At 59.5% G+C, this 22,849-nt stretch overlaps 4 protein-coding genes across 5 annotated transcripts; 2 read left to right on the top strand and 2 right to left on the bottom strand.

Moving 5' to 3' along the window:
• Positions 1-560: 560 nt before the first annotated feature.
• On the bottom strand, positions 561-4,928 carry WDR83OS (WD repeat domain 83 opposite strand). The gene is made up of 4 exons (XM_077838792.1): positions 4,750-4,928; positions 3,331-3,436; positions 2,312-2,409; positions 561-779 (listed from the first exon to the last, which is right to left on the bottom strand). The coding sequence occupies exons 1-4, from the start codon at positions 4,797-4,799 to the stop codon at positions 713-715; spliced, it is 321 nt and encodes a 106-aa protein (XP_077694918.1). The 5' UTR covers positions 4,800-4,928; the 3' UTR covers positions 561-712.
• A 131-nt stretch (positions 4,929-5,059) lies between these two features.
• Positions 5,060-10,368, top strand: WDR83 (WD repeat domain 83). Its single transcript, XM_077838299.1, has 10 exons — positions 5,060-5,120; positions 5,660-5,816; positions 6,273-6,393; positions 6,810-6,915; positions 7,501-7,549; positions 7,671-7,797; positions 8,098-8,165; positions 9,365-9,473; positions 9,918-10,032; positions 10,155-10,368. The coding sequence occupies exons 2-10, from the start codon at positions 5,714-5,716 to the stop codon at positions 10,308-10,310; spliced, it is 954 nt and encodes a 317-aa protein (XP_077694425.1). The 5' UTR covers positions 5,060-5,120; positions 5,660-5,713; the 3' UTR covers positions 10,311-10,368.
• DHPS (deoxyhypusine synthase) lies at positions 10,352-20,251 on the bottom strand. Of its 2 annotated transcripts, none has more exons than XM_077838298.1 (10): positions 20,242-20,251; positions 15,901-16,125; positions 15,429-15,593; positions 15,043-15,164; positions 14,560-14,656; positions 13,996-14,082; positions 13,133-13,238; positions 12,654-12,757; positions 12,227-12,352; positions 10,352-12,086 (listed from the first exon to the last, which is right to left on the bottom strand). In XM_077838298.1, exons 2-10 carry the CDS (start codon positions 16,102-16,104, stop codon positions 11,991-11,993), a joined length of 1,107 nt encoding a protein of 368 aa, XP_077694424.1. In that variant the 5' UTR covers positions 16,105-16,125; positions 20,242-20,251; the 3' UTR covers positions 10,352-11,990. The 2 variants fall into 2 exon arrangements, with proteins under 2 accessions (XP_077694424.1, XP_077694423.1); XM_077838297.1 differs by lacking the exon at positions 20,242-20,251 and adding an exon at positions 16,736-16,967.
• On the top strand, positions 14,093-22,389 carry LOC144277503 (guanine nucleotide-binding protein G(I)/G(S)/G(O) subunit gamma-7-like). The gene is made up of 3 exons (XM_077838301.1): positions 14,093-14,215; positions 20,718-20,810; positions 22,209-22,389. The coding sequence occupies exons 2-3, from the start codon at positions 20,718-20,720 to the stop codon at positions 22,332-22,334; spliced, it is 219 nt and encodes a 72-aa protein (XP_077694427.1). The 5' UTR covers positions 14,093-14,215; the 3' UTR covers positions 22,335-22,389.
• Positions 22,390-22,849: the final 460 nt, after the last annotated feature.

Here is a 22,849-nt window from a genome sequence, read left to right as displayed (position 1 = left end):
GAGGTTTACACCACCCCACCCCTCCGTCCACATGCCTGCTGAATCTGAAGCCTCAGCCCTTCTCTGTGAAACGGTGCGAGTGCTTCCTAATAACCACGTTCCAGGCTCAAGCCCCCAGCCTTTCGCTGCTGGCCTCGGAAGCCAACTACAGCCTGCAGCATCCTGCTGGTTTGAAGCGAAAGTGTGTATTGATCTAGTGCTGGTGAAAAGGTGCCAACAGAACAAACCTCTGAGACTTAAGTCCTCTGTCCACAGAGCAGATGCAACGTGGCCAGGAGCCAGCTTAAGCTTCCCCCTTATGCCATCCTCCCAGTGGGTGAGGACCCCACCCAGCAGAGAGCAATCTCTATGGCCGAGTCAACACTTGGCCTCTGTACTGTCAACAAGTCAGTTAGTGCCAGTCATGGTGAATTATTTTTACAATGGGGACCCTCGGAAACTGGACTGAGACCCACAAAATATCAGATCGATGGTAAGTACTTTCAGCCCCTATGAACCGGTGACAAAGGGATGAAAGGCACCATCCTACATGCGCACAGATTATTTTTTTAAACCAAAGCTCCTACAGCAACAACCCATTTATTTTGATAGCCGAGTGTTACAACACACTGCTTGTACAAACAGATGGTTCTAGCGTGTGAATCCTTCCTCTCTGCCGTCAGCGTCTCTCTGGGATTTGCAAGAAGGAGTTGTGCAATGAGCTGTAATCTCTTCACCAAGGCGGGGACATGGGTTGGGGATTCTGGAGATAGGACATCACCACAGCAGAGATAGACAACCTGAATCCAGAGGAAGAAAAATCAATCATTTTAAAAACCAACCAACCATGAGGTATTTTTATTATTTCAATACCCACCGTCATGTCTGGGTCTTGTACAGCATTAGCATGTTGGTGAACAATTCCCAGGGATTCCAAAGTACTTGCTTTCTCACCCATGCATACGAGGATTGCTCACCCACCCGGAAATGGAGCCACCTCTACAGTGGAAGGGAGCAGCTGCTTAATGTCAAACACTGTACAGTAACTCCCCATTTAACGTCCTCTCGCTTAACATTGTTTCAACCTTACGTCCCTGCTCAATTACAGAACATGCTCCATTTAAAGTTGTGCATTGCTTCGCTATAACGTCATTTGGCTACCTGCTTTGTCCACAGCTGGCAGCTCCCCATCAGCTCCTCTACGCCCTGCCCCCCATAGCGCCTCCCACCCACTGGCAGACCCCGTGTATCAGCACCTTTCCCCTCCTCCCCCAGCTTCCTGCCCATGGCAATCAGCTGGCTTGCGGCATTCAGGAGGCAGGGGAGGGAGGGGGAGCCTGCGCGCCAAGTCCTCGCTCCTCCCTCACGAGCAGGAAGCAGGGGAGGGAGGGAGGAGGAGGGAGGATGTGGCATGCGGAGTAAAGGGGGAGGAGGGGGGGAAGAAGAGGTGAGTTAAGGGTGGGGACTTGGGGGAAGGGGTGGAGTGGGTGGGCCGAGGGTTGAGCCCCCACCCCTGGTTCTTGCAGAGTAGAGGAAGCTGCCACTGCTGGTGCACAGCAAGCTTCTCCTAGCCTACAGCACCTTCAGCCTCCTTGCCTGCCTCATTGTCTCCAGTGCCAGTGGGCTGTCCCTGTGTGGGGTAAAGTGAGGGCACCTCCCAACTATAGTACTGTACTGTACAGCAAAAAAAAAAAATTTCCCTGGAACCTAACCCCCCATTTACATTCATTCTTCTGGGGAAATTGGATTCGCTTAACATTCGCTTCACTTAATGTCACATTTTTCAGGAACATAACTACAACGTTAAGTGTGGAGTTACTGTACCAGTTTTTGACGAGATTTTTCATCCAACTGGAACTGCAGCGTAGGTATTTAAGGAAACAGACTGTAGATTCCAGAGTTGGGAATTGGTCAGGACATGGGTTCACAGCTCAGCTTTTAGGAAAAGATGCCATGGAATTTAATACCCAAGAACAAATGAGACCTTGGTTTTGGATCTCATTCAAATGATGGCACCTCCAACAGACCAGCCCTCTATCACCAAAGCACCATGCTGGGGCGCTGGTTCATTGCTGACTAGGATGAAGAGTGCTCCGTACTAATCACCAACACCATTTTATCCCCATTTTACAGATGGAGAAACCACGGCAGCAGGAAAGTGTCAAAGTGTAAAATCATGCAGTATTAGTGGCAGAGTTGGGTACAGAACCCAGAAGTTCTGGCTTCTACTCCTCTGCTCTAACCACAACACGGACAGGCAGGCACATTTGGATGTATGTCTTCCATTCACATGGTGAGTCAATGAGACAGTAAAAGGAAGACAATGACTCACATGAAGCTGCTCATCATCTGTTTGGTGTCCTCTGAGCTTCTGGAGTTGGCAAAGCTAATGAAGGAGCAATAGACAGCAATCCAAGCACACCACTTCAGCTAGAAACACAGAGGAACTAATGTGAGAGCCTCAAAGTGGGCACTTATGGGATCTCTCAGGATCTTCAATATCTAATAATACTGGGCAAGTCCCAGAGCTCTTTAAAACATTCATTAAACAAAGATCACAACCCCTGCTCCCTTGTGAAGTTAGTTAGTTTCAGGACCATTTCACTGACTCGCCCAAAGGCACACAGCGAGTCAGTAGCAGAGCTAGGAAGAGGAACCCAAAGTCCTGGCTCCCAGTCCCCTAATTTAACCAATAGGACACACTCCCTCCTCCAGCCAGGAAGAGACCACAAGAGCCTTGACTCCCAGTTCCCTTTTCTACCCACTAAACACTCAGCCCGGAACAGAAGTTGACTCTTTCTCTTCCAATTCTATTTCAGTGCAATGGCTTAGACCACTCTAGGTCTCCCCCTCATCCATCCCCCAAATCATTTAACATAGGGAGGCTCTGGAATCCCTGTCACTGGAGGTTTTTAAGAGCAGGTTAGGCAAACATTTGTCAGGGATGGTCTTGGCATACTTAATCCTGCCTCAGTGGGCTGGGGGGACATGCACAAAGCGGGAGGGTCTTGGAGCCCAGGCTCCCACCTGAGCGGGAACGTCTCCACTGCTATTCTTAGCCCTGCGGCTGAGCCAACTGATCTGGTTCTGAGACTCGGTGCCGTGGGATTTTCTTTGCAATTCAGATAGACACTAGGTGATCTCCTGAGGTCCCTCCTTGCCCAGCATTTCTAGGATTCTGTGAAAGAGCAGCCAGTTGATTAAGGGAACAGGCACGGTGAGGCTATGGAGTGCTACAGCGCCCAGCTGCACAGCTGTCCTTTATAATAAAGAGCAGGCATCTCATGTTTGCGTCACCCTAGAAGGCATCTTATCTATGCAAGAGCTAATGTTCATGCCTTTCCCGCGCACCTTAAGCATTAAGCCGCACATGCTGAAAATCATCCCCAGCAGGTTCATGTAATCTGGAGTGGGATCTTCCAGCGTGGGGTTGTTCTCTGTAGACGGAGGCTTGTACCTACAAAGCAAGCGTGAAATGGCATGTTAGGAGAGAGAGGAGGGAGTGTTAACTCACGCTTGGAAACTATTCGCTCTCTTCTCCATAGGTAGCGTGAAGATAAACAGGGATCTGCAGGGGTGCGGAATGGGATAAGGGGCCTTTCATCTCCAGGTCACTGGTATCAGGCCAGCCCTAGCTCAAGCAGACTGGGTGGCTCAGGGTGGGGATAAGGAATCAGACACGGGGGCTTTCTCATCTAGAGCAGTGGTTCATATCCACCCCCAGGCCTGAGCAGCTTAGTACACCAGGGAATGAGATGTGGAGCCTTTCACCTCCATTAACCAGGTCTAATGCAGGTAGAGAGGGACTTAAAGTCAGTCCCAACTGAGGTCAGTTCATGGGAAATGAGGTGGCAGGTTTCCGGTTGGTTGTGATTGGTGAAGGGGGTGGTGGTGTCTTGGGAACAAGAATAACCTGGGGTGAGAAATGCCAGTATCTCCACTTCCCTGCTCTCCGCCATAACCCTCTGACAACTGGCCAGATTCCTGCCACCCACCCCTCGGGGTCCCGCTGGGCAATCCCACCGGACACAGACCCCGCGGCGATCACCCGCCCCTCGGGGTCCCGCTGGCCAACCCCACCGGACACAGACCCCGCGGCGATCACCCACCCCTCGGGGTCCTGCTGGCCAACCCCACCGGACACAGACCCCGCGGCGATCACCCGCCCCTCGGGGTCCCGCTGGGCAACCCCACCGGACACAGACCCCGCGGCGATCACCCGCCCCTCGGGGTCCCGCTGGCCAACCCCACCGGACACAGACCCCGCGGCGATCACCCGCCCCTCGGGGTCCCGCTGGCCAACCCCACCGGACACAGACTCCGCGGCGATCACGCACCCCTCGGGGTCCCGCTGGCCAACCCCACCGGACACAGACCCCACGGCGATCACCCCTTCCCATTTAACAGGAGAATTTGCCCTGCCCCAAGGCTTTGGCTGTCAAGGGGCTGCCATGTGGAGCTCGCTGGCCGCTCGTCCCTCGGGGGCACGCTCCAGCCTTCCCTATGGGGCAGCGCCGTGGCCTCACGACGGGGCCCCAGGGCTGCCAGGCTCAGGGGTTCTCACACCTCTGTCCTGGTGACCCCCTGTCACGGAGCAAGCCTCGGAGTGCGACCCCCGCGCTGGAAACACCGTTTATCTGTTGAACCCCGTTATAAATGCTGGAGGCCCAGCGGGGGGGGGCTCACAGCTCGCGACCCCCCGTGTAATAACCCCCCGTTTGAGACCCCCTGACCCGCACCCCCCGGCCCGGCCCGGCCCGGCCCGCTCACCTCAGCACCTTGTTGGGCCGCCGGGGGTCGCTCATGCTGTTGCCGGACATTTGCTCTCGGGGGGCGCGGATCGGTGTAACACCCCACGGCCCGCAGCAATGGTTCCGGGACACCCCCCGCCCCCCGCGCCTGGCCGGGGCGAGCCGGTCCCCGAGCCTGGCTCCACGGCGGGCGGGGGACGAGGCGAGGTCGACAACGAGCCCTGCACCCCGCGGCGGGCCCCGCTCGGAGCAGGTGGGGCCAAGCGGGGCGGAACCAAGGGAGCCGGAACCTGCGGGGCCAGGGGACGGGAATGGGAGGCGGACACAGAGGCCCCTCTCCCCGGTGCTGCGTGGGGGAGAGGAAGCAAAGGGGGGGCCTGGGGCTGGGTGGTGAGTGAGACTGATGGGCTGGGGAGGGCTCTGGGGGCTCGGGAGCGTATAAGGGGATGATTGAGCCTTAATAGGCTGGGGAGGCTACGGGGGTTGGAAGGAGACTAAGGAACTGGGGGCTGTAGGGGGCTCTATAGGCGCAAGGCTGGGGAGGCCACGGGGGTCTCTGCAAGAGCTGGGTTGAAGGGCGCTGCACACAGCTCTATAGGGGATGGCTCCAAATGTCTGCAGCTCCATAAGGCTCCCTGGGTCTTAATAGGATGACCTCTGTGTCCCCGACCGCGCATCGAACCCAGCCACGGCCTAGATCTAGCGGGGGTTGGATTTTCCCTTTCCCTGCCTCCTGTGGCAGCAACAGGCACCAAATCACTTTCCTGTTGTTTCCTTAGCCAGGGCGGCACCAACCGCTTCCCCGAGCTTGTGAGCGAGTGTCTCCAGCCCCCAGGGAGACATCCGTAAAGCTGGAGTGTGGTGAGAGATTTGTAACCTGCCCCAGCTGACCCCTATTGTGTCTCGTCCCCCCACCCCCATGCTTACAGAGTCCAGATCTCCCAGATTTAGCCGCCATAGGTACCGGCCGCTTGGGTCCCATCATGGCGTTTCCTGAACCGAAGCCCAAGAAGCCAGAGCTGCCAAAGAAGCTGGTGCAGAATCTGGAGTGCAAACAGGGAGCGGTCAGGGCAGTGAGGTTTAATGGTGAGTGTGCCCTCACGGGCCCTGTGAAGTGAGTCAGTGGGGTCTAGTGGGTTGAAATGAGGGCCAGCACTCCTGGATTCTGTTCTCAGCTCTGGGAGGGGAGTGAGGTCTAGTGGTTAGAGCAGCAAAGTCAAACCCATGCGGGGCGTTTCGAGCCCTGTTGATGCCAGCAGATGTCAAAGAGTTCAGACTGTTAATGTGTTGCTTATTGTTGTGTCCTGGTGGGAATGAGGATGTGTCTTAGTGGAGATCTGCCCTTAGTTTCTTCCATCGTTTTGGGGGTTGGCTTGGAGGGGGCAGCTGGGAGAGCATGCATGGGACTAGCAGGGAGCCATGCAGAGCAAGAGGACAGCAGGGAGAAGAGCACCGCTGTGGGGTGGAAATGCTGGATGTGGGGTTAGTGCCTTTGTGGGTTACGCTGTCCCTTTGTATCATTCTCCATCCTGTCTCCTGCAGTGGACGGAAATTACTGTCTCACCTGCGGAAGCGACAAGTCCCTGAAGCTGTGGAACCCCCACAAGGGGACCCTCCTGAAGACCTACAGTGGCCATGGCTACGAAGTGTTGGACGCGGCTGGGTAAGGGCAGGGGACGGACTCTACTTCTCTCATAACCCAAGGCACTTCAGGATCAAAACCACTGTAGAGTGTTTGGCATGCAAGTGGTTAAAGCAGGTGGGGAAGGGTATTGGCGGAGTGAGGACTCTGGGGTTCTATCCCCAGCTTTGGGAGGGAGTGGTTTTTAGTGGGTTGCGTAGGAGGGATACTGCTGGGAGTTAGGACTCCTGGGTTCTATTATGTCACTGATATGCTGTGTGGAATGTGTCATCCCCGTCCCCCCCATTGTGCCTCAGTTTCCCCCATCCGTAAAACGGGGACAGCTACGCTGACATGCCAAAGGGATGCAAAGCCTCATAGATGCACATCTGTAACCTCCCCCTGAGGGGTCGGATCCCAAGATAACACCTAACCTTGTCTCTCTGCTTCCCCCACAGTTCCTTCGATAACAGCCAGCTCTGCTCCTGCGGGGCCGACAAAACGGTCGTCCTGTGGGACGTAGCCAGTGGGCAGGTGATCCGCAAGTTCAGAGGTCACGCAGGGGTGAGGCCCATTTGGTTACTGCAGTGCTGCCCGGGTTGGGGGGTGCTGCAGGCTGATGTCAGCTGGCCTGTACGTGTGGGGAATGACTTGGCTGGGTGTGGGGAGGGGCCAGGGGAGGCCCAGCTACTCTGTCCCTACAGTTGTAGCTGGCTGCCCCATCGCTTATTACATCAGGCCAGGGAGGCTCCCTTGCTCTCAGCCAGTGGGTGTGACAGATGGCGACCGTAACCCTTTGTGCTACCAGGGTGGGGACTGAATCGAGGTGGTGCTGCCTAGGGAGCGCATAGACAGGTGCAGCAACTAAGTGTGGGCAAGGGGGGAGGGTTTTAGGATGGTGAAGCAGCTCAAGGTTACATTGAGTTGCTTGTAGGGAGCATTGAGAGGGGAGATGGGGGGGCTGTGGGGAAGCTGCAGTCAGGTTCAGGAGGGGCTGAGGGGATCAGTGTGGCTTGGGGGAGATGCTAAGGAGCTGGGGTGATTGCTCGGCGGATGGCCCAGCGACTGCAGGGAGAGCACTCGAGGGCCACGCACTGTGTGCTGAACTTGGCCCCGGTTGTCCTTCCTGACCTGTCTCTCCATCCACAGAAGGTGAACTGCGTGCAGTTCAACGAGGAGGCCACCGTGATCCTGTCGGGTAAGCAGACCGGTTCCGAATCCCCAGCTGACTCATTGCGAGTCCTTCAGGAACTCCGTGGACTGGCAGGGCTAGATCCGGCCAGGCTGTTACTCCGCATCTGCTCTGTGCTCTCTCCTAGGCTCAATTGATTCCAGCGTCCGCTGCTGGGACTGCCGCTCACGCAGAGCCGACCCAATCCAGATCCTGGACGAAGCCAAGGACGGGGTGTCCAGCCTGAAAGTGTCGGATTACGAGATCCTCTCTGGGTGAGGGGCGCTGCGTCAGGGAGGGGGCCGTAGACCCAAGTGTGAGTTAGAACAGCCAGAGCCCCCAGGACCCAGACCAAACAATCTTCATCAGGGTAGGGAGAGGCACGTTTGACCCTTGTGGGTTGCCATATTCGGGAATGGAGCTGATTCAGGGGTTTGACTCCCCCCTTCTCCAGTTATATTCCCAGGAGCTGTCCTGGGAGCACCCCAGCCGGGCCTGGGCAGTGTGTGTGTTGGAGGACTGGGCATCACATCCTCTGTACTTGCCCTGTAACCCCTTCCCCGTTGCCCCCCCAGCTCCGTGGATGGCCGCGTCCGGCGCTACGACCTGCGCGCAGGGGAGCTGTACTCGGATTACATTGGAAGTAAGTGAGAGAAAACAGCTACCGCCGGGAGCCCTAGCCACGGAGCCAAGGCCAGAAGGGGGCGTGGCGATCTTCTGGGCTGACTGCCTCCATAGCACAGGCCAGAGAACGTCCCTGGGTTCAGTCCTGCTTGTAGGAGACAGCCCACCAGGACTTAAAGTTGCCAGGGACAGAGAATCCCCCAAAAGCGCCGCATGCAGTCTGGGCAGGAATGTCCCGGTGGGATTAAGATCCCCCCACTGCTGACTAAGGAGGACTTGTGGCACCTTAGAGACTAGCCAATTTATTTGAGCATGAGCTTTCGTGAGCTACAGCTCACTTCATTGGATGCATACTGTGGAAAGTGTAGAAGATCTTTTTATACACACAAAGCATGAAAAAATACCTCCCCCCACCCCGCTCTCCTGCTGGTAATAGCTTATCTAAAGTGATCACTCTCCTTACAATGTGTATGATAATCAAGTTGGGCCATTTCCAGCACAAATCCAGGTGTCCCCCCCACAAACCCACTCTCCTGTTGGTAATAGCTTTGGAAATGGCCCAACTTGATGATCATACACATTGTAAGGAGAGTGATCACTTTAGATAAGCTATTACCAGCAGGAGATCGGGGTGGGGGGAGGTATTTTTTCATGCTTTGTGTGTATAAAAACATCTTCTACACTTTCCACAGTATGCATCCAATGAAGTGAGCTGTAGCTCACGAAAGCTCATGCTCAAATAAATTGGCTAGTCTCTAAGGTGCCACAAGTCCTCCTTTTCTTTTTGCGAATACAGACTAACACGGCTGTTACTCTGAAACCTGCCACTGCTGACTGATACCAGGTGCCATGGGGGAGGGGAGGTTGGCTTGGCTGATTAAGAGTTAGGGAATGGCCTCTAGGGGGCGCCAGTTCCAATGTTGCTCCAATGTGGGCACTAGACTGTCAGGGAATGTGACACAGGGACCTTCCCCTCTAGGGGCGCTGGTTCCGATCCAGCCCTAGGGCAGGCTGGGTGGAGGTTGGGGGAAATGGGACGCTGGCTCTGATGCGGCCCCTGGGCAGGGGGTGGCTGGCTTGAGAGGTAGGCGAATGAGTCACTGGCTCTGATCCAGACCTAGGGCAGGGGGCTGGCTGGCTCAGCTTTTACCCAGCACCCCCCTCTGTGCCAACTCCCGGTTTCCATCAGCTCCAGCATCTGCTGCTTTGTCCTTACAGGTCCTGTCACCAGCGTGTGTTTCAGCAAGGACGGGCAGTGCACGCTGGCTGCCAGCCTGGACTCCACCCTGCGCCTGCTGGACAAGGACACTGGGGAGCTGCTGGGAGAGTACGTGACCCCCTCGCCTTCTGGCCGGGAGCAGTTGGATGCGCATCTTAGGGCACACTTCCCCTCCCCAGGCGCAGAGCTGGGGCTTAACACAGGGGCTCAGCCAGTCCTAGGACCCTTGTTGCACAAGAGTCTCACGCTTGCTCTCTCTGGGGCAACCACTCTCTGAGTCTGGGGTCTTAGACTCCCCTCCCCCCCGCTGCAGCCTCCCAGCCAAACCCCTCAGGCCCAGCTCCTCAAAGGTGTTTAAACACCTGCCTCACTGAAATCCAGGGCCACTGGTCCCTCAGGAGGGGCCGCTCGCTGCACGAGGGCCCTGTACACAAGGAAAGGTGGCTTCAGGCCAGCCTGGGGCACGGCCCGTGGTGTAATCCAGCTGGGGTACAGCAGGAGGGGTTCCCCGTTCTCCCCCATGCAGACCCTGTCTGGTGTGTTCCGCTCTAGATACACCGGCCACAAGAACACGGCCTACAAGCTGGATTGCTGCCTGAGCGAGAAGGACACGCACGTAGCCAGCTGCTCGGAGGATGGGAAGGTGTATTTCTGGGACCTGGTTGAGGTGAGGGGGGGCTGCACAGGGCAAGTCTAGCTTGCAGTGGGTAGAGGCCCCACTCCTTGCCCTCGGCATCGGGCCCCTCCTTTCCTAGCCACTCTCACTGGGGGCCTTTCTATCCCCCGCAGGGCTCCCTGATGCTGAGCCTGCCTGTCGGCAGAGGTGTGGTCCAGTCCCTGTCCTTCCACCCCAGCAAGCCCGGCCTGCTTACCGCCACCGAGGGGCATGTGCAGTTCTGGAGAGAGGAGTCCCACATGGTAGAGGAGCAGCCACCAGGCTGCTGAACTGCAGCATTGGGCGTCCCGCCGTCCAATCACACACAGACTCAGCTTTGGGGCAGCTGCTTTATTGAGCCATGTCTCCGAGTCGGGGCGGCCGGGACTCTACAGACTCTGTGGGGGAGCAGCAGCAGCGAGCCCCAGAGCAGCGCATGCAGGAGTGGGGTGAGCCTGCCTTCTTGCCCTACGCAGCAGCTCAGACCCCAGCCATGCAGGAGTCGTGGGCCTGCCCAGCACCGATCTACCAACCAGTGACCCTACAGTCCCCATCTAACTGCCTGGCCCCCCACTATCACCCCACACTCCAGGGGGCAGCTGGACACAGCCCCAGCTGGCTCAGAGGGCCTGGGAGACTTCAGAAGATACTAGGGGCTAACATTAATGGTGAGGCACCCCCCACCCCCCCAAGGGCTCTGACCATCCTCCGTCTGGGACTTTGTTTTTTTAAAACTTCCTCAAAATCCATCCCCCAGGGCCTGGGCCCGGCTACTGCTGCCAGGCGTCCTTTCCATCGGTCAAGTACCCCGCAGTGACCCCCGCCCCCACTGCTTCAGCCTCAGCTGCCCCTGGTCCGTTCCAGGGAGGGCACGACCAGCGCCCCGCGAGGAAACCGACACCTGGGCACCAGGTCCAGACAGGAGCTAAACTCTGGTTTCCCTGCTGCACAGACGCTGCTCTTGAAGAGCAGCGGCCAGTAAATCGCTCCTGGGCAGGGGCAGGCAGGTGCCGGAGCTCAGCCCTGCCGGGCGGTTCTCTCTCCACTGCAGAAGGGGGTGTTCCAAGCGCAGGTTAGAACAGCAGGGACCCGGCCTCTCCCCACGGGGGCACAGCTCACATCCCCCCCAGGCTGCCCTTGCGACTGTGCTCAGTTAACCTGCGCTCAGCGCGTTCTCCCCTCTGGGGCGTGGAACACGCAGCAGGGCAGGTTTAACGCAGCCCAGCCGCTGATGTATGAGGGGAGCCGGGGGTGAGCTGCTAACCTCCGTTGAAAGCTGGCCAGCAAGATCTTCGCTGCTGGTTTCAGCTGAGGTTAACACCCGGGGTAGGGCAGATGTCCTGACCAGGTGGGATGGGAACACAGGGGTTCTTTCCCAAAAGCCGAATAATAAAATCGTGTTTGTTAAAACTTGCCATGCATCAGCGGGCCCGGGCCCAGGCCTGGCCATGCTGCCTCCAGCCACCCAAAGCGTCCAAATCAGTAAATAAACAACTGGAAGGAAGAACAGGTCCCAGCACGAGTCCATGGGGCCCAAGGTGGATGCAGGTACGGCGGTCCGCAGGTGCCAGGTTCTGCCAACGCCCCAATGCACTGAGCATCACAGCCCCTGAGGGCAGGCAAGGCCACCCCCATTCTACGGGGGGGGGGGGGGGTCAGGGGTCACCCAACGAGTCAGCAGCAGAGCTGGGACTCGAACCCAGGAGTCCTGATGCTCAGGCACGCCCCAGCCCTTGTGAATTTGGAAGCAGGGTGTTAAAGAGAGGGATGGGGATAAAGCCAGACCCTCCCCCACTTCCCTGGGATCCCAGGGCAAGCCCAGCACAGCCACAGGGCAGAGGCAGGGGGAGGTGCAGTGTCTGGTGATGGGCGGGGGTATGAACCTATTTGCTCCTGTGGCCTAGGACTCCCCTCCCACTCCGGACTCCCCACGCTGCATCCCAGGCCGGGGCTCTGCTGGGCCAGGGGTCTCAGTCATGCTGCTTCTCGGAGCCGAAGGTGCTGGCTTTCTGGGCGAAGGTCTCGGCCACCAGCAGCGGGAAAACCAGGGAGGCATCGGCATAAACCTGCCACCAGGAGAGTGAGCGGGGATGTGAGTGCAGGCACCCAGATCCTATACCCCCGCCATGCCCCCATCCCCCAATCCCTCCAGCTCCCCATCCCCCAACACGGCCCACCCCCCCCCCCTCCAGCTCTCCATGCCCACCTTTACTGGCTTGGCGTCTATGCGGATCTTCCCCCAGGACACCGCCTCGTCTGGCCGCGCCCCCGAGTCGGAGCCGTCGAACTCCTGTGCTGTGTTAACGTAGACGGCGTAGTCGGCTCCGTTTCTCTGCAAGGCGGAGAGCGAGGGAGTGTGACACCAAGGCGGGTTTCTCCCAGCCCGCTCCCCCAAGCATGACGGGGAGGGAATGTGCCGTTTGAGGTTATAAATTTAATCCCCAAATAAAATGTTGGACCTAAAGCTACAGCACCGCTCTTAGATACACCTAGGTTAACACACGTGAGCCTGACGGGGGGAGCAGGCGCGGCGGCCAGGCAGGTGGGCCCACCCGAGCCGAGTCAGCAGGGACACACCCACCCACCCACCATCCCAGGCCGCAGCAGGGGTCCCAGCCCGAGCCCTCCCTCACCATCAGGTTGGCGTTGGCGATGTGGTGCTTGACAAGCCCCCCTCCCAGGATGATCATGCCTGTCTTCTTGGCGAAGATGGCCTGGGTGTTGATCAGCCGGAGATCTGCCGAGAGAAAGAGACCATGGTGACCCCCTTCTTCCTGCCACCCTCTCCCAGGAATAGGACCCAGGAGTCCTGCCCCGCCCCCTCCCCTGCCTTAACCATTAAATCCCACTGCCCTCCCCAAGCTGGGCTAGAACCCAGAAGCCCCTCTGTGCCTTGTCTGGGGTGGGAGGTCTCAGCAGGGGGACAATCTGTATGCTCTTCGGTAATGCAGAGAGGGTTCCCAAGAGCTCAGTATGAAGGGGGTCCCCCCCACTAGGAATCTCCCCAGCACTGCAGGCAGGGAGCCTGCGATTCCTGCCCAGTCTAAGCCAGGGGGCTGGGAGGGGGGTGCTGCACAGAAAGGACCATGCCTAGGGGGAGGGAGACAATCACCTTCCACGATATCCAGCACCAAACCCGGGTTCTTGTAGGAGTGGAAGAAGATCATGTCCCCCAGGGATCCGTCCGTCAGGGCCGGGCTCAGCACTGGGATGTTGTTCTGCAAAGGGGCACGAGTGGGGCAGGGAGTGTGGGGTGGGGCAGAGGAGATGGGAGGAGGAGTTTGCATTAGATCCCCTGTAGAAATTAACTGGGGGTGTGGGAGGTAAAGCAACAGCCTTGTGGGGGGAGAGTCTCCCTCAAAGTAGCATTTGTGGAGAAGCAGAGCCACTATATTATGGTAGAGCCTAGACCCCCGCCATGCCAGGTGCTGCGCGGACCCCCCCCAAACCTTTCCCTGACCGAGATCAGGGCCCCCGGTCATGTCAGGTACTGTGTGGACATATAGCAAGAGATGGTCCCTGCCCTCAAAGAGCTCACAATCTGAAGAGACAAAGGGTAGGAAGGGAAACTGAGGCACAGAGAGGGGAAGGGACTTGCCCAAGGCCACCCAGCAGGCCAGTGGCAGAGCTGGGAACAGACCCCAGCTCTCCCAGTCTGGCCCAGCACTCACCCCACTGGGAAACGCTGCTGGCGGATTTGCCCCCCCAGGTTGAAGCCCCGGGGAACAGGCTGCTGATCCCCGCCCCAGACCAGGTGGGACCCAGGGGGCCATCATTATCTAGCCTGCTCTTAAAGGGGCAGCGCTCCAACCAGCTGGTCACCCAGGCTCTCCCAGAGAGGGACTCGGGGGTGGGGGGATGGCGGTGTGGTTCAGCTAACAGTCAATCCTAGCCCAGAAAGGGTTAGCCAGAACCCCAGTGGGGAAATGAACAGGACCCCCCGCCCACCCAAATTTCTCCCTCACCCCAACTGACCTTCTGTGCCCAGTAATAGACTGATTCAGGGTTGTTTATTTCCTTGCCCAGCCGTGCGATCATCTTGGATGGGGTCCATTTCACAGCCTGCAGGACCCAGGGGTCAAAGCTGTGGTGAAACCCCGCTCTCCTGCCTGGGCGACGCAACCCGACCTCCGCCCCCAGCTCAGAGGGAGTTATCGAGGTTCACAGGCTCATCCTCACAGCTCTCCCCGTTACGGTACGGATAGGGAAACTGAGGCACAGAGGGAAGTGACTCTCCCAAGGAGTAAAACCCAAGAGTCTTGACTCCCAGTGGCCACCCACCCTCTGTTCAACTCACTAGACCCCCAACTCCATTCCTAGAGCCAGGGATAGAACCCAGGCATCCTGACTCCCAGCCCCCCTTTCTCTAACCTCTCCCCTCCCATCTACACATGCCAAGTATTTTGGCGAGGTGGGAGGATGTTGGGGGTGTTCAGTAGGGATCAGGTCAGAGACTTTCCCAGCATCCTACAGGCCCAGCACCATCCCTCCCCTGGGACACGGCCTCTCCTGATGCTTCCCTGACCCCCTATCTCTCACCTCCATGTTCTGCTCAGCGACCATCTGATCCAGGATGGGCATAAGCCAGTCTTCAAACTTGCAGTAGTTGTCGTTGGGCACCAGCAGGTTCCCGATCCTGGAGAGAAACAAGCAGGTTTAGCCCCCGGCCCCCTCAAAACCAGCTGGATTCAGCCTCTCCACGAGCCCCACTCTGCCCCAAGGAACAGGGACACAGCTGGCATTTCCTGATCCCCACAGATGCCCAGGGGAGCAGAGAGGATCCTGGCGGAGTGGCTGGGAGCAGGAAATGGAGCCTTTCACCTCTAGAGCGTCAGTTCCTGACCCCCAGCCTCCCCACTCTCCTCCCTAGATCCCACTCTCCTCCCAAACCAGGGACAGAACCCAGGAGTCCTGGCTCCCATTCGCCCCCTACTCTAACCACTAAATCCCACTCCCCTCCCAGAGAACCCAGGAGTGCGCCCTCCTGGCTAGACCGGAGCAGCCCCCCTGGCCCCCCTGTACCTGTTGATCCCGCTCTGCCGAAGCTCCTTCCCCCGCAGGCTGAACTCCCCCACGTAGGTAGGTGCCAGGCATTTGATGAGATCCTCTTCCACACCGCCTGCTGTAGTGACCAGCACATCCACCTGCGCGGCACAGGGACCCCGGCCTGTCAGAACCCCCCGCTCTGGGGCCCCAGTGCTGGGAGCCCCCAGCTGAAGGGGCAGGGGGGTGGCCGCTGTTCGGGTGTTAGAGCCCAGCACTGGGTTAAGGGGGGATGTGGCAGCAGCCTGGGTGTCAGAGCCTGGCACCGGGAGGGGCCCTCAGGGACACAGGTGCTCAGTGCCAAGGGAGCACAAGGGACACTGGGGTGGGGGGCAGTGCTCAGCGACCGGGGGGGGGGGGCATACCATGTTGTGCTGCACCAGGTAGCGGATGGTCTCGCGGATGCCCGAGCTGATGAGGTTGGAGGTGTAGCCCAGGAAGATGGTGCAGCCCGAGGGCTGCCGGCGGCAGGGGTTCAGGTGGGCGCGGGTCTCCTCCTCCTCGCCCAGCGGCTCCAGCTTCGCTGCGATCTGGGAACCCGAGCAGCCACATGTCAGGGGCACCCGGTCTGGCGGGTCGGGGCACTCACCCCCCCTACAGGTGCCCAAGCTACTGGCCCCCTATCCTCTGGCTCTCCTGTTAGCAGCCTCAAGGAGCAAAAGGGACATGGAGAAACTGAGGCACAGAGTGGGGCAGTGGCTTGCCCGCAGCAGAGAGGTACAGAACCCAGGAGTCCTGACTCCCAGCCCCCATCGTCCTGCTCTAACCACTCGATCCCACTCCCCTCCCAGAGCCAGGGTGGAACCCAGGCGTCCCGGCTCCCAGCCCCCCCCTCACCATCCTGTTGATCTCCTGCACGGCCTGCCCGAAGCTGGTGGCCTGGAAGCCGGTGGTGAGGTAGGACTGGAGCAGGGCGCGGTGATCCAGCCCGCGGTCGAAGTCGTAGCCCCGCACCTGCAGGCTCTCCTCGGGCAGCCCGGCGCTGGGCTTCAGCACGGCCGCCACGGCCGCGGCCGGGAACCGCTCCCCGGGGCTCTCCATGGGGCCGGCGCCCGCGCGGCTCTGGGGGGGCCGGGGAGAGACAGGGCGGGTCACGGGCCGGGGCAGGGGCGGCGCCTCGCCAGGCCCCCGCGCGAGCCCGCGGGGCGAGCCCCGCCCGCCCCCCTTTCCGAGCTCCGCCCCCGAGCGAGCCCCGCCCCTCTCTCCGAGCTCCGCTCCCGAGCGAGCCCCGCCCTCCCCCGCTCCCGAGCGAGCCCCGCCCCCCTTTCCGAGCCCCGCCCCCCTTTCCGAGCTCCGCCCCCGAGCGAGCCCCGCCCCTCTTTCCGAGCTCCGCTCCCGAGCGAGCCCCGCCCTCCCCCGCTCCCGAGCGAGCCCCGCCCTCCCCCTTTCCGAGCTCCGCCCCCGAGCGAGCCCCGCCCGCCTCCCTTTCCGAGCTCCCCCCCAGCGAGCCCCGCCCCCGAGCGAGCCCCGCCCTCCCCGCTCCCAAGCGAGCCCCGCCCCCCTTTCCGAGCCCCGCCCTCCCCGCTCCGAGCTCCGCCCCCGAGCGAGTCCGAGCCCCACCCCCGCTCTAAGCTCCGCCCCCGAGCGAGCCCGAGCCCCACCCCCGCTCCAGGCCCCTGGGGAGCGCCACAGAAACCCCGCCCCAGCCCCCAGCCCCCGGCCCGGCTCGTACCGGCGCCTCAGGCCCCCGCTAGCCCCGACGCCGGCCTGCTGCGCCTGGCCGCCGCCATGTTGACCCCGGCCAGCTACGGCAGCGCCGCTGGGTCACGCGTGCGCCTCGGGGAGGAGCGCGTCCGTACTGAGGGACGCTGCCACCTTGCCCCTCAACTTCCGCAGCGCTGGAACCGTACGCGTGGGAGCCGCCATCTTGAACAGAAGCCGGTTACGGCGGCCCTCAAGGGTCAAGTGTTCTCCAACTCCAAGAGCCTCCTAGCTTAGAGCATCTGCAGAGGTTTCCAATGGGCCAGTCTCAGGCCCGACAAGGAGCAGCCCCCTACCCCGGTCTACAGTACACCCCTATATAGGTGCCCTATACCTAGAGTTGCCAACCTCCAGGATTGTCCTGGAGTCTCCAGGAATTAAAGATGAATCTTTCATTAAAGAATATGTTGTGATGAAACCTCCAGGAATAACTCCAACCAAAATTGGCAACCCTATCTATACCAGACCAGGCCAGGCAAATCAGATCAGCTTCCCCTCGTGTGGACGCAGGTCTGGCACTACTCTTCCTGTATGGGAAGGGGAATAAGCTACACCAGCATAAGGCACCTTTATCCCAGTGTAACTGTGTCGACTCTAGGGGTTGTCCCATTTAGGTCATCTGGGGGACAGAACCAGCATCCTGTGTGTGTAAATGCATGAGCTGTTCCTACCTGTAGCTCACGAAAGCTTATGCTCAAATAAATGGGTTAGTCTCTAAGGTGCCACAAGTACTCCTTTTCTTTTTGCGGATACAGACTAACACGGCTGTTACTCTGAGACCCAGACCCTGAGTCAGCAGCCAGCACCACACGGGGCTAAGTGGTTCCTGAAGCACATACCGGAGTCTGTTCCCTCTGAAAGGCAGCATGGCAAAGCAGCCCAGTTCTGTGCCCAGCTCTGTGAGCGCAGACCAACTCTCTGTTCTGGGGACCTGTACTCTGGGAACCATCAGCTCCTAGCTGGGCTTTCACAGCACAGAGACGGCCGGGGGCGTACGTGGTGAATAGTGAGGGTAATTAACCACAGGAACACTTTGCCAAGGGTCCTGGTGGAGTCTCCATCCCTGACAGTGTTTAAATGAAGATGGGATGTTTTTCTAAACAATCCACTGTCCTTCAAATGGGAATTGAATCCTACCAAGGAAATCCCATGGCCGGTTAGACAGGGGGTCAGACTAGCTGATCACGCCGGTCCCCTTGGAATCTATGAACTAACCCTGGCAATCCTGCGCTGGCTGGAACGTGTCCCGTCATCCTGAGGCTGCCTGCAGCCAGGGTCGAAGGGCTCATTGCTCAAGCTCTGTTCACGGGAGCGGGCAACACCACACGTGCTACCCCTGCTCCCTTGAGCCACAAAAACGGGGGCAGGCTGTATCGCCTCCACCACCCCAGCTTCTTTCATCTCTAGGTAGGCTCTTCTACTGCGCCCCATCATGGTGGCATTGAAGTTGCCCCTCTTCCTGGTTCCTCTCCCCCCCACCTCTGCCCCTTTACCACCCACCATCACCAGCCGGCGCCCCCTGCCCGCCTGCCACTCTCCGGTGGGGCTGAGGTGTGGGGAGCAGTGGATGCAAGTCCCAGTCACGTGCTGAGCTGCAGCCATGTGAGGCCCAGCCTGGACAGATCGGGTGTCCTGCTACCCAGGACCCATGAGCAGACTTCTCCCCGCGCCCCAGCTCGCCTTTACGCCAACAGCCATGACCCCCGAGGCCCCAAGTTGGGGACACGGGTGAATCTCACCCATCCAGATGGGCAGGATGCCCGGTCAAAGGGAAGTCTGTCTTCAAAGCAGAGTGACCGCTGCTGACCTACAACCCTGTCTGCCAACCTCTGGGGGTGCCCTGCAGTCTGGAGGTGGGACAAGGCAGGATATCATGGCTGGTGGAGACCCCGGAAAGCCAGGGTTCAGGGTCCCTGCACAACCACCCCCTTTTCCCAGCTGCAAGGCCCAAGATCCAGCGAGGGACCCCCCCACATTCCTGCCCCATGTCAACATGGGAATGGGGAGGTGCTACAGCCCTGCAGCATCCAGAACTGCCCAAGGGGGACAGATTCCACAGTGGGGACTGCAGCTGTGTCCGAACCAGCCTGGCAGGTTGGAAACGCCCCACCCCTGCTGGTGGGTTAGAGCATAGAGAAGCAGCTCCCTGCCCCCCAGATACCCTCGACCTTTGGAAGCAGATTGATTGAACTCCTGCCGCTCTTCCCAGGAGAACCCTGGGGTCCCGTAACACCAAAGGTTTGCCTGTGGTCTCATGAACACAGCAGTGCGAGTCAGGACTCCTGGGTTCTTTTCCTAGAGCAAGGAGGGGAGTAGGGTCTAGTGCTTAGAGCAGGGGGGACTGGGAGCCAGCTGGGACTCCTGGGTTCTAGCCCCAGCTGTGGGAGGGGTGTGGGGTCTAGTGGTTGGACTGAGAAAGAGGGGATCTGGGAAGGACTCCTGGATCCCAAGGCATGATTTCCACTCCCGCCCCTCTTCCCCCACCACGAGCCCTTCACCCCAGGCCTGGCTGCATTTCGGCTCCGGCTGCTCTCAGGGCTGAGATGCTGGAGCCCCCCTGCTGGGGAAAACGCTGCCCCAGCCCAGCAGGAAGTGCCCCCCTTAGCCCTGGAGCTGCAGCTACACTTTGCTGGGTGACATTTCGCTCTGTGCATGGCCCAGCTGGCTTCAAAGGCATCAAAGCATGCGCGGCGGGTGGGGAGGCCCAACTGAACCTCAGCCTCTTGAGAGCGAGGGCAGGCAGGCGGTGGCCTGGGGAGGGAGGATAAATAGGGCAGAGGCGGGGGCATCGGGAGGCTGGTGGAGACTGACAGAAACGGGCAGCGATACAGCACCTGGGGAGTGCACCAGGCTGCAAACTGGGGGGAAGCATTTTGCCATCTCAGGTGAGCAGAGCAACCTTGTCGGGGGCGGGGGGGGGGGGCAGAAAACAGGGCCTGATTTTGATCCCCCCTCCCCTAAATCGAGACAATGGGGGAGGCCGTGGAATTGACAAGAGGTTTGGATCAGAGCCAGGCTCAAATGCTGGTTCTCAGGACCGGAGGGGATGAGTTTCACTGGCGGCTGGATGACTCAGATGGCTCCTGCCGGCATTGGCCCAGCTCTGGGACTGCCGGTCCCGTGGAGCAGGAGCGACAAATAGGTGCAGGGATCAAACCCCAACAGTGTGTGTGACCCCCATCCTGAGCTTGGGATAGAACCCAGGAGTCTCAGTCTGGGAGGGGAGGGGGAGACCAAACTCCTGGCTTGGAGCCCTGCTTCTGGAAGGGGAAGCTGTCTAGAGGAAGGACTGGGTGTTAGCACTCCTCAGTTCTATCCCCTGTCCTAACCGTGGGGTCTAGTGGTTAGAGCAGGGTGGGGGTGGGAGTCAGGCATCCTGTGTTCTAACACAGCTCTACCACTTGGTTGGTGACCCCAAGCTAAATCACTGCCATGCTCTGTGCCTCAGTTTCCCCACCTATTCAGTGGTCCTATTACCTGTGTTGCAGAGCAGATGGCAGGAGCGTGAACTAACTTTTCCAAAGTTCTCCAAGACCCTTGGGCATCTGGAGGGATGGGAAAGGATTATTAATGTGACTATAAACAACATGCAGCGTGTTTGCACAACACCCAGCACAACAGGGTCCTGCTCCATGAGCGGAGCGGCTGAGCGCTACCGTAATACAGCTAATCAATAATAATGGAAGGATAAAGGGGATGGGTGCCCAGGCTTCCAGGCCCAAGATTTAGTGCCTGCCCCAAACTGTTGTTGTGCGCTGTTATATATCTGCCATGCCCTGCCCCAGAGGTGGCTGCATTTCAGCGGCATTTGGGAGTCTTCAGCTCTGCTGCCATTTAAATGTCACGTGCTTTTCCCTGCTGCTTTGGTTCTCGCGGAGCAGCCTGCGTGCTTGTGGAGCTCAGCATCTTCACCCCCTCCAGTTGGTGTAACCTAACCCTCCTTTGCCCTGCAGATGTTGGGGAAGGCAGCCAGCTGCAATCACACAAGCCAGGGCCAGAGGGCAGTGGAGCAGCTGCGGACAGAAGCCGGGCTGGAGAGAATGAAGGTGACACGACCCCCCTCACAATCCCTACACTGGGGAATTCATCTGGTGCTGGACTGGCGGGACCCAGCCTTGCCCCGCTGCTGAGGGTGAGACAGGAGTTCTGCCTCCAGGCCCCGGCTCGGGCCGAGCAGGACTCCTGGGTTCTGTTCCTCACTCAGACTCTGTTTCTGCCCCACCCCCACTAGAAACCAGCCTGAGGCCTAACAAACCCATGTCATGGGAAGTAGCAGGAGAGGTGATGAACCAGCAGCTGCTGCCCAGCTGGAGCGGAAGATTCAAGGCCTAAATGGGGATGTAAGGCCCCTCTTATCCACACACACCTACCTCAGAAAGGGTAGGGAGGGCGAAATTGACATGGCAGGATCCCAGTTAGAGGGGATCTTTCACCTGGGGGGCAAAACCCAGAAGCAGAACCATTTGATTTGGGGGGGAAGGGGGGGCCCAGCCTTGCCCCATGCCAGATCTCCCCCCATAGGATAGCACCACACAGGGGCCTGAGAAGGGGCAGCTGCTGCTCCCCAGTGGGGAAGAGTGGGGAGCCCCTTTCCTACACCCCTGCCCAGGGCAGCTGTGACACGGTTGTGCAGGGCGGTTCCAGCCCTGCAGCAGCCGGGGTGCATGCCAAGTTCAGGCTGCTCTGTCCTCAGGCCCCTGTTTACAGGACGGAGTAGCAGGAGCAACACGGCGGGGAGCACGGTAATCGCCTGGGAGGTGGTGGCTGGGTCAGGCCAGCGTGTTCCTTTCAGGCGTGGTTTAGCAGGACGCAGGGCCCAGGAGAAAAACAGATCCTGCCGGGATCAGCTGCAAAGTCGGCTCTGAAAGCGGGAGGCAGTGGGGGGGGCGTGGAGGCTCCTGGCCTCTTTCAGCTCTGGTGGGATGGGGCCCTCCCCGCTGGCACCGACCTGCGCCAGGCCCTTACGTAAAGCTTACCATGGGCTCATTCTGCCCAGAGTTGGTTTCCCCCTCAGCGAGATGGTGCTTTGTGGTGGCAACCTGGCTGGGGTTGTGGGGCGGGGGCTGGAAGTCAGGACTCCTGGGTTCTGTTGCCAGCTCTGGGAGGACAGCAGGCTCCAGTGGTTAGAGCAAGGGGGTGGGAATCATGAACTCACACTCCAGGACCTCCCCGAGACAGGGATAGAACTGGTTCCCAGCACTCCCCTGCTCTGGCCACTAGACCCCTCTCCCCTTCCAGGGAGGGTGCTGGGAACCAGGACTCCTGGGTTCTGTCCCCATCTCTGGGAAGCCCTGCAGGGTAAGGTCCTGACTCCCACTTCCCTCCCAGATCTGGGAACAGAACCCAGGAGTCCTGACGCCCAGTGCTCCCTACTCTAACCACTAGCCCTGACCCCCCTCACCCTGCTGTTTGGCTTTGCTCAGCTGCCTTCTCTCCCGCTTTAGGTCTCCCAGGCAGCCAGTGAGCTGCTGCAGTACTGCCGGGCCCATGCCCAGAGCGACCCGCTGCTGACCCGTGTCCCTGCCTCTGCCAACCCCTTCAGAGAGAAGAAAACCTGCAGCATCCTGTGAGGACCCTGGACCTCCAGCCCGCTGCAGACACCAGGGAGCAGCCTCTGAAGAGGGAAGCAGGCTCGGAGGGGGCATGACGGGGTTCCTGCTGTGTCCCACCCTATCACCCTGCTCCCCTCCCCACATCCAGGTCAGCGCAGCCTCTGTGTGCAGAGAGCAGGAGACTGTCGGACCCCTGGGGCCCGATCCCTCCTGGTGTAAATCAGGCGAGAGGAGGAGCAGGGAGTTGGGGGAAAAGCGTGGCCCTGCTGTAGCCGGGGGAGCTTTACCATCGCTTTCAACGCAGCCAGGCTCTCCCCCAGGTACAGCAATCCCCTCATCAGTTACAGCCTCTGCACACAGCATGGGGAAGGGGAGCCAGGCCAGGCCTGACTGCAGGGCAGGGCTGGCCAGCCCCAGGGACAAGCTGGCCTAGCAGCCCTGCTGCCCTTGGGGTCCCCATTCACTCCATCCCACTGGGGCTGGGGGGCAGACTGGCCCCTGGACAAGCTGACCCCACTCTACTAAGCTGCCTC

Source organism: Eretmochelys imbricata, chromosome 20 (assembly GCF_965152235.1).
Source record: "Eretmochelys imbricata isolate rEreImb1 chromosome 20, rEreImb1.hap1, whole genome shotgun sequence".
Lineage (NCBI taxonomy): Eukaryota > Metazoa > Chordata > Testudines > Cheloniidae > Eretmochelys > Eretmochelys imbricata.
This window is presented reverse-complemented; position numbering and strand designations above follow the sequence as displayed.

Coding starts and splice junctions, on each gene's coding strand:
- WDR83OS (XM_077838792.1), bottom strand. CDS start 4,799: ATGTCCGGCAACAGCATGAGCGACCCCCGGCGGCCCAACAAGGTGCTG. Junction 3,437..4,749: donor CGGCCCAACAAGGTGCTGAG/GTGAGCGGGCCG, acceptor CTTGCTTTGTAG/GTACAAGCCTCCGTCTACAG. Junction 2,410..3,330: donor TGTGCGGCTTAATGCTTAAG/GTGCGCGGGAAA, acceptor CTGTGTTTCTAG/CTGAAGTGGTGTGCTTGGAT.
- WDR83 (XM_077838299.1), top strand. CDS start 5,714: ATGGCGTTTCCTGAACCGAAGCCCAAGAAGCCAGAGCTGCCAAAGAAG. Junction 5,817..6,272: donor CAGGGCAGTGAGGTTTAATG/GTGAGTGTGCCC, acceptor TGTCTCCTGCAG/TGGACGGAAATTACTGTCTC. Junction 10,033..10,154: donor ATTTCTGGGACCTGGTTGAG/GTGAGGGGGGGC, acceptor TATCCCCCGCAG/GGCTCCCTGATGCTGAGCCT.
- DHPS (XM_077838298.1), bottom strand. CDS start 16,104: ATGGAGAGCCCCGGGGAGCGGTTCCCGGCCGCGGCCGTGGCGGCCGTG. Junction 15,594..15,900: donor TGCAGGAGATCAACAGGATG/GTGAGGGGGGGG, acceptor TCGGGTTCCCAG/ATCGCAGCGAAGCTGGAGCC. Junction 14,083..14,559: donor TCGCTGAGCAGAACATGGAG/GTGAGAGATAGG, acceptor TGGGTCCTGCAG/GCTGTGAAATGGACCCCATC.
- LOC144277503 (XM_077838301.1), top strand. CDS start 20,718: ATGTTGGGGAAGGCAGCCAGCTGCAATCACACAAGCCAGGGCCAGAGG. Junction 20,811..22,208: donor CCGGGCTGGAGAGAATGAAG/GTGACACGACCC, acceptor CTCCCGCTTTAG/GTCTCCCAGGCAGCCAGTGA.